The sequence below is a fragment of the Vigna unguiculata genome, chromosome 11 (assembly GCF_004118075.2).
Source record: "Vigna unguiculata cultivar IT97K-499-35 chromosome 11, ASM411807v1, whole genome shotgun sequence".
In the NCBI taxonomy this organism is placed as follows: domain Eukaryota; kingdom Viridiplantae; phylum Streptophyta; class Magnoliopsida; order Fabales; family Fabaceae; genus Vigna; species Vigna unguiculata.
In genome coordinates this window covers 1196890-1206222 of record NC_040289.1, presented here as the reverse complement: position 1 = coordinate 1206222, position 9333 = coordinate 1196890, and the positions used below count along the sequence as shown (strand labels likewise).

Below are 9333 nucleotides of genomic sequence, written 5' to 3'. Positions count from 1 at the left end.
GCTCAGTCATTTCGTTCATAAATGAAACTAACCGTGGTTAAGGAGAATTCACCGGAGTTAATTAAAGTAGTTAGTGACTATATTTTAACCAAACAAATGGTTTCAGGGTGGGATTTTACTTTACAAATGAGGTATGGTATAAAAGTGACATCCACCATTCATAAGAATAAGTTAATTAGTAACTATTGGATTAGTTTACAAGTAAGTTTCACTAATATTAGAATTTTTACTACAATATTTTCAAATAGTTTATTTTATCATTTTTTAATTTAATTTTCTTTGGATATTAATTTTAATATTTTTTAATTTATTTCAATTTTATAGAAATAGTTAATTACTATAATAATTTCAATATTTAACATTTATTATCTTTTTTTTAACATTTTATGTAGTTTAAAATAAATAAATAAATATATATATATATATATATATATATATAATTATAAATTATAAATTGATGTTTCATTACATGATATTAAATAAAGTTTGTAAAAAAATAATATAACAATAATTTAAATTAAAAAAATAAATTAAATAAAAGTATTGATAATTTTTTATAAGAATTTAATTAATTTTAAAAATTATATATAATTATAATTAGATAATAATAACTAATATATATAAATAAATTTAATTTATATAATAAAACATACATATCAATATTATTGCATGTCATTTTTATAACATATTAATAAAACATTGAATGTATTGCAGGTAATTAATAGATCAATTATTTATTCACTCTTATTGGTTATTTATTTATTTTTTTCTAAACGGACGCTTGGAGAATATAGAAAAAAATAAGTATTTAAATTACGTTTGACTTTGATTTCTAGATGTGAGATTTATTGGGTGTATCGGATCAACTTGTACTCACATAAACAAAATTATATCTCTCTTATAGAACCAAGCACAATGACACCCAAACTTATGTGTGTGTGAGTTGAGAAAACAATTTGTAAACATTGGATATGCTAAAAACCTTTGAAAAGTTTTTATGTTTAAACTTTATTGGTTCAACAACCAAAAAAAGAGAGAAATTGTTAAAGAAAATATCCATATACATAACTTTACTTAAGTAATCTTGTAATTTTGGTTAAGTATTTTATAACAAAGTATTAAAATAAAAATATATCGTTAACTATCAGATCTCGACAAATGCGATTGTTTACGTTTATCAAAAAAGGCATAAAGAGAATCTTGCAATAAATGTCAATGTTAGAAGATCTCTCACAGAGTGTGTAAAGTTATTTTATGCCAACAGTTTAGGACAAATTATCACCTTTGTTTTAGTTTGTTCGCCTTGTACAATATTGACATTTTACTAAAGATCACATCAAAAAAATTCTACCTAGGTATGATGAGTTGTTTTAACCATTAATATGTTATTTTAAGTTAAAGTTATCAAAATGGATTAGAATTCGTGGACCAAACCGATCTATTATGGATTTAGGTTAAGTTTGGTTGAATTTTTTTTACGAATTTTAATATGGATTAATTTTTTATCCGGTCTACAAAGAATCTGGCTCACCTGAATTGAATTTATGGTGAACCGGGTTAGCTCACCAATCCACCCACAGATAAAGGATTACACTTTTTTTTTATTTGGATTGGGTTGGACTGTTTTGTTTTTATGATTTTGGTTTGTATTTTGGATTAAACATTATTTTGGATTGTATATGAATTATATTGAAGTTTATTTAAATTTTAATCATAATTACAATTTAATTTTTTTGGGACCAAAGAAAAAAATTATATATTTTTAATTATGTTTAACCCACCAATTCATAGTGGACCGGGTCAGGTTCGAATTTGTTTGATTCGCTAATAAATAAGTTGAGTTGAATTTGTTCACTAAGTGACCAACTCTTAATGGGTAAGGCCAGATAACTTGTTTTGACAACTCTACATCAAGGAAAAGTTTTACAATTAATGTTACATAAAAACATTTAATGCAATATTCAATAACATAAATAATTGAAGACAAATAATTTCTCAATATTTAACAATAACTAGAAAATGAATTGCAACAAGTATCTTTCCAAACTCTTTATAAAAAGAAAATAGTCTTGAAGAATAAATGATTTATCAAACATGATCCTACAACTGCTCAAGTAAAAAGTTTGAAAACCTAGCATGTTAATAGAACACTAAAGTGTTCTTTAACAACAACCTAAGAGAGTGAACCTTATATTGTATGCGATGAATACAAAATTCAATCATCTTTAGAAAACTTATTCTTACTTTTCGTCAACTATAATTTAGTTTCAAATGATATTTGACCAAATGTGATTAATTGATCTTTAACTAAAATCATTCATTAAAATCAGCTTTTATAAAACCTTGTTAGACGTTAGAATTCTAGGAAGATGACCTCCATTTGTTAAACCTAGCAAAAATTGTTTTCATTGGTAAAATAAATAAAAAACAAGTTGTGATAATTTTTAATTTATTAAAATAAAAACATGATAAAAATATGTTAGCACAATTGGGTAGAGCTTGTTGGAATGGGAGGTATTAATTGAACTTTAACTAAAATTATTCGTTAAAATCAGCTTTTAAAATCTCGTTAGACGTTAGACATTCTAGGAAGATAACCTCCATTTGTAAAACGTGTGAAAAATAGTTTTCATTGGTAAAATGAATAAAAAACGGTTTAGGATAATTTTTAATTTAATAAAATAAAAACATGATAAAAAATGATGCTGTAGCATAATTGGCTAAAGCTTATTGGAATGGGAAGTATTAGGTTCAATTTCTTCTTAAAAGCACTTTTATGTTTTATTTAAATTTTAACAATTTGATGGGATCTTAATTGTTTTTCTCGTGTATGTGAAATTGTATTCATATTACCGTCATCTTTGGGTGCAAAAACATTTTTTATTGAGGAATGTATGGAATTGAAATTTATGTGATTTTGATGGGTTTGGTGTGAGGAAAACTAAAGGAGTATTGTTATAATTTGAAAATGTGGTGTGCAATGTTTTATATATGATTTCTAAATGTTATAACTTGTGCTTTATGCAACTAAACAACTAAAGTATAAGCAAATTCATAAGAAATATGTAAACGGTATGAGATAGATCATTTAATGGACATATGAATAATATGAATAATGCTAACAAGTTGATTTGGAAACTTTCTACATCTTATACTTTATGTCATATATTTTACATTTTACATTTTTCTAATACTAGGAGGAGAAAAAAGATTATTTATTTACTTTTACTTCTTTCTTAGGTACTTATTACTAATCTTCGGCCAATATGAGAAACAAGTTAATGAGAGGGTTGACATGAACCATTTGAGGTATACAAAAAGTGAACACCATGATTTCTTGTATAAAAATGGATATGTTTAGAGTCGAGACGAAAGTAAGAACAATTTTTCTTGATGCATGTAAAATCATGGAGTTGTTGACAACATTTGTCTACTAAACATTTTATGAGAAAATGGCCAAAATGTCCAAAAAAAAGAAAAAGAGTTTTACATGCTCAACATATCCATCTAATTAAAGTGTGATTTTCAAAATTTGTTTGTCATATATACAATAATAAAACAAGGAAGTAAGACAAATATCATATAAAACCACAACATATCCAAATAAAATAAAAAGAAAGAAAACTCTTTTAAATCCATCAACATTATTTTTATCACACTTTATAAAAACTTAGGTTAATTTTGTAATGATTAATTGGAATAAATGAGTTTCACCATGGTCAATAGAATAACTTAAAAACATCTCAACTATAATAATCAAATTTTTATTTATCATAAATTTGATTGTTTCACAATAATAATAATAATAATAATAATTATTATTATTATATTTATTTGCTATAAAATAATATATATTTGACACAAAACAATATAATTGAATATATAAATAAATAAATAGTGAAAAAAATTAGATAATAGATTTCAGATGAAAAATATACATTTTTTTAATACTCAATTAAAAATATTAATTAAAACCCAATTAAAAATACTCAAAATTTTCATGAATTTTACATTTATTAAACCCATAAAAATAATTTATTTTATCACTCTTCCATTAATAACTATGAAAATAAGTTCGAATCTAACTCGTGTTTCAAATTAATGAGAATTTTACAATCTTAATCAATAAAAAAATATCTTAATTTTTTCTTTTAATATAGTTATTATAAATTTTAAATAAACTTGTTGTACGTAACGAATATGATTTAATAATAACATAAAACACTTTTACTTTGTTGGTTAACGCACTCTAATAAATTAAATTGTAAATCTCTACCACAATAAATAGTTTGTCATAAATTTTACATTTATATATTCTTCTTTTTGTTATAATTTGGATGATATATATATATATATATATATATATATATATATAGAGTTTAATAAACGAATTTGCTTTGCAAATAAGATGTGATAAAATTTTCACTTTAATCGAAAATGTATATATTTATTTTTTGTTCGGGAAAAGTTGGATCTCTTAGCACCTTTTCCCTAATAATACAGTTTACTAATGGAATGCTATAAACTTATGTCTGATATGAATGCATTGTTATGAAGATATATAAAACAATGCTTAATGTTAAATTAAACAATGTGTTATTATGTTATTAATAAACCAAGGTATTGTTAGTCACACTCACTATATATTGAAGACTAAATAACACCCACAGAGGCTTTTCTGCCTCACATAAACCAACATAAACACAATCAAGTTGGAATCAGACCAACATAAACATAATCAAGTTGAAATTTGTCCGATGTGTTACTTTATATGCTCATGGCTTGTGCAGGAAGAGGGAGTTTAGTTATGGCAGAAAACAAACATTGGCATATCTTGAAGATTAGGAAGGGAACTTGAAGAGCTTGTAGATATGTTTTTTGTCCAGTGCATTAACCACATTGTGGAGACTGTTTTAGACTTGTCTGGTTTGGTTATCATTTTGGTAGAAGTATGAGAGATTTTAGTTTAGTGAAAAGTAATTGATAAGATCTTTTAACAAGGTTTTAAAGCATCTAGCAAATATTATCCTGCAAATGTGATGTGTTTTTTTTTTTTTAGTTTAGTCCAAATTTTCCTCTTGACCAGAAGAAATTATGGAGTTTACAGAAGTACCATAGAGAAACCAGATACAAATCATTCAAAAAAAGCATCTATAAAAGACAACAAAGTGATACTTTGGTTTCAAGTTGAGGAGGGCACAGGCTGTGGTATGAACCTGTCTACAAAATCTACACAGAACCGTCCCTGTGGTGTAATAGTAAAATCGATTTAAGGAGAAATCAAAGGTTTTCTTTCTGTGTGATATAGGTATTCCCCCCAAGCAAGTGGGATTCTTTGTTTGATAGCTTTGAGTAAGCTGATCCATCAACTACTCTACTGTAAGGAATTTAAATTTTCAACAAAGACAAGAATAAAAATTTGCCTTTTATCTAGCAAATGATATTATTTCGAGATTGTCATTAAACTAAAATTAATATGAAACTTTTATCCAAAGGTAAACCTTTTGAATGCTATGGGGTCAAGATTTATGGAGTTCTGAAACCTTTACTCATTTCAGGAATGGAGGCATCAGAAACTTGGTGAGTAAGTCTTACCTTGATGTGTAAACTTTCATATAAGTAAAGCACACTTATCATTTGTAAATCATAATGAACGAGTCCACTGAAGCAAAAGGAAAATGCCTGCACTGCACAAATATGTGAACCATCGGTTAGGTTAAGAAAGCCTAATCATTCACCAAAATGTCGAGAGATATAGAAATGTTGAATGAAGAATTTGTTGATCATTCAGCTTAGGATTAGTGTTTAGAGACATGTTTCAATTTTAATGTGGACCTGCAGTTGTTCTCAATTTGCCGGTTTTTAGTAGGAATACAAGTTACTGAAAATAGTTATTTGAACAGTTTATCATAATCAATAAAGTTTTCAAACTCTTTGGTCTAAGCCTTTAATTATGTCTTCTTTAAAGCCTTTGAGACAGATGATTTTCCATTTGAATGATAATCAGTGTGTGCACCATCATCCTTTGAACAAAATTGCATCTTCATGCAGTTTCTTCCTTCGCTTCTCTATTTTTGCCCTTCTTTCCATCAGCATTCTGTTGTTGCAGTTCAGCCTTCTTCTGTGCTCGAATCATGGCACGCCTTGCTCGTGGCCTCATTTCCCGTACACTTCTCGGAGGCATCACATAAGGTTCAAGTGGCCGTTCACCAAATGGGTGCTCACTGCCAGGAAAAATCCTTAATTTTCGATCCCTGTCCTATATCCATTAAGAATAATGCAACTTAGAAATTCAGTTCTGGATCAAAATAAAATAAAAACAATTCAAAACCACAAGCTAATAAGGTGAATATCCTTTAGCAAAAGATACTTGATTCTTCATTTCGTAACATTTATGATAATGACCTGATGATTTTGTATACACTGATAATGTTTTCTGTCAATCCTAGTCTCTATTTCTGAAACCAAGTGTTAATAAAGTACTAAAAGCAATATTATTGGATTAATGATAAGTAGAAGGAGCAATTCATGAAGTAGTGAATAAGGGGTTTGGCGCCTAGTGCAACCAGTAGATCGAACATCAAAAGACAACAAAAATGGTCATGGGTTAAAAACTTTTTTATGCATTTCATTGCTAAACGTAATCTGTAAACACAATTGCAAAACCTTTCCTTCTAGTAAAACCTTTCCAATTACCCTGTTAAAAAAAGAAAACATTCATTCAAAGGAAAGTTTAATTATAACATTGATATGCTTTTTTCTTCACAATTTTTAAGGTTGAACACTTTTTGTGTACTTCATTGGTAAAGGTAATATGTAAATACAATCGCAAAACCTTCTGGTTGAGTAAAACCTTTCTAATTACCCTGTCAAAAAAAAAATCATTCAAAGGAAAATTTAGTTATAACATTGATATACACCTCACAATTTTTCAAGGTTCACAGGTGCAAATTTCGATAGTGATGTTTTCTGAGAGATCACTTGCTCCTGTTTGGTTGACACGGAAATGATTCAATGAACTTTCAATTTCCATAGAGATATTTTTTATAAATCATGAGATGCACTTGGCAAATTAAATTTAAAAATGTTGCTCCAATGGATCTTTTCAGAAAACTATCGGCTTTTGTCCATCACAACAGCTACCTATCAATATCTTTTGGAAAGTACAGTGCTCCAATGAATTACTTCTGGGTGTTGACCTACCATTTCTAAAATGTCAAAGTACAGTGCTCAAGGGCTTTTTACTTTTTCTCAAATGGGATTCTAACAAGTAATATCCAAGCCAAACATGAAAATAACATCATTCACCCTGGTAATGAAATTCCTTAGTGAGCTTAAAATTCCAAGATCATTGGTGAACATATCACTTACATCACGTAGTTTGTTTCTGGGCAGCATACGCAGAACAGCTTTGCGAATGACTTCAGTAGGGTCTTTGGCCATTTGATCCTTTAGAGTCCTTTGCTTGAGGTGGCCAATATATCTACATACCATGACTTTATGTCAAAATAGAATGAACAAAACTGAAAACTAAGGAAGTCTAAGGAGCATAAGAAATCAAATGAACAATAGGAATGCAATAAACTAGGAAGAATTTCTTAAAAGATTGTCATCTTAACTACAAAAAAGGATTTAATTTATAGTATGACAGAAAACAATGCAAATAACTAATATATTCCAGAACTTCTAACTTATAGTACAAATGCATAGAACTTGCCCTGTATGCCAGTAGTAGACCTTTTCTGTTAGTTTTCTCCCAGTCACACAAACATCCTTTGCATTAAGAACAATGCACATATCTCCATCATCACGATTAGGGGTGTAAGTTGGTTTATCCTTTCCTTGGACTACAGTAGCTATTTGAGATGCTAACCTCCCAAGGACCTATTTCAAAGGAACATTCGTATTAGCAAAATATCAAATATGCAAATTGTTCAGTAGTCGACTGCACTACAAATGCCAATCAAAAAGTGTATAAGCTGAAAGCTTCGCTTCTAGCATTTGCTTATCGGTTGCAACTTATTAAGTGATAACAACCCCTGATAATTGAGACAAAATACATGATCCCTTCTTAGTTGGTTTTATAACTAGAAATTGCAAAAGATCTATATTCATTCTGGATGGTTATCAAATGAAACCTCCATGAAATTAACTTCTGAATCCGTTGATAACTCTTCAGAGGATTTGACTGTCAATCCTAGTCATACATGCCATGCAAGCCAATGTGAGAAAATAACCCAATTTCTCACATTTTATTTTGCAATGTGAAAACGCTAAAAATTATGCATATAAAATCACATAGGTTATGCTTGGATACTTAATTTTCTAATTATGGGTATATTGGAACAGGATGATATGAAATAAAACAGAACAAAATAACCATACAGTTGAATATATCATGGAATGGGAAAAATTGCAACCCAATAGGGATTTGGACAGAATTATAAGGAGAATGGATCATAATTTCCACCCAATTCTCTCATAAGGGGTAGAAATAGATGTATTTCCTATTCTAACAAACCAAACGATGACAATTGATGTGATTCTATTCCATTTAGTCCCATTCCATTCATTTCCAATCCATCAGTTCCAAACATAGCCAAAAATGAAACAACGACATTGAAGTGAGTTTCAAGTTCTAAAATCATAGACACTAGAAAATTGCTTTAACTTGACATCAAAATATCATGTCATGGCATGTAGTCACTCTATGTTAGCTTTGAAGGGAAGAAACACGAAAAGACTGCAAATCACCTGGCCTTTTGCATCGAAAACGCGCCATCGAAGACCTTCAAGATTAATGCGTCTAAGTCCAGCAGCAGCTCTCTGAGAATACAGTGAAAACAGCTATAAAAATTGAATTTGAAAATTAATGCCTATATTACAGACCAATTTAACCATTGAGGAAGTGGATCCCTTTTACGAAACACTAAGCAAAATTATATAGCACAAGAACCTAATTATACAGCTTCCAAAAATTTAATCACCTTCATGTTGCCGGTGAAAGCAGTTACCATCTTCATTTTTGCCTCAGTTTCTTTGATCAATCTTCCTCACAATTCAAATAATAAAATCTTCAACTCTGGACTCAAATACTGAGATAAAAAAAATGGACAGAAAGTAGTGTGAGAAAGGGATAAGAGTAAGGTATTCAAAATCGCGTTTCAACCCGTAAGACCTCGTGGCGACACTTCTCACGGCAATGTCACTTCTCGCGGCGGCGGTGACTCTCGCGGCGGTGGTGACTCTCGTGGTGGTGCCTGATGTATGGCGTTTTTCATGGGTTGAAATTGGGACCCGTTTTCTAACCTAACACTTTAGCCCATTTTCTTT

The 9333-nt window shown here is 29.1% G+C and overlaps 1 protein-coding gene across 1 annotated transcript; it reads right to left on the bottom strand.

Annotated features, from left to right (window-relative positions):
• Window positions 1-5757: 5757 nt before the first annotated feature.
• On the bottom strand, window positions 5758-9333 carry LOC114168649 (50S ribosomal protein L13). The gene is made up of 6 exons (XM_028053544.1): window positions 9179-9333; window positions 8988-9095; window positions 8755-8826; window positions 7718-7884; window positions 7372-7483; window positions 5758-6259 (listed from the first exon to the last, which is right to left on the bottom strand). Exons 2-6 carry the CDS (start codon window positions 9021-9023, stop codon window positions 6044-6046), a joined length of 603 nt encoding a protein of 200 aa, XP_027909345.1. The 5' UTR covers window positions 9024-9095; window positions 9179-9333; the 3' UTR covers window positions 5758-6043.

Excerpts from the sequence above, each read along its gene's own strand:
- LOC114168649 (XM_028053544.1), bottom strand. The coding sequence starts at position 9,023 with ATGAAGATGGTAACTGCTTTCACCGGCAACATGAAG. Across the intron at positions 8,827-8,987 it reads CTTTCACCGGCAACATGAAG|AGAGCTGCTGCTGGACTTAG; the intron begins GTGATTAAATTT and ends CTGTATTCTCAG. Across the intron at positions 7,484-7,717 it reads GTCTACTACTGGCATACAGG|ATATATTGGCCACCTCAAGC; the intron begins GCAAGTTCTATG and ends CATGGTATGTAG.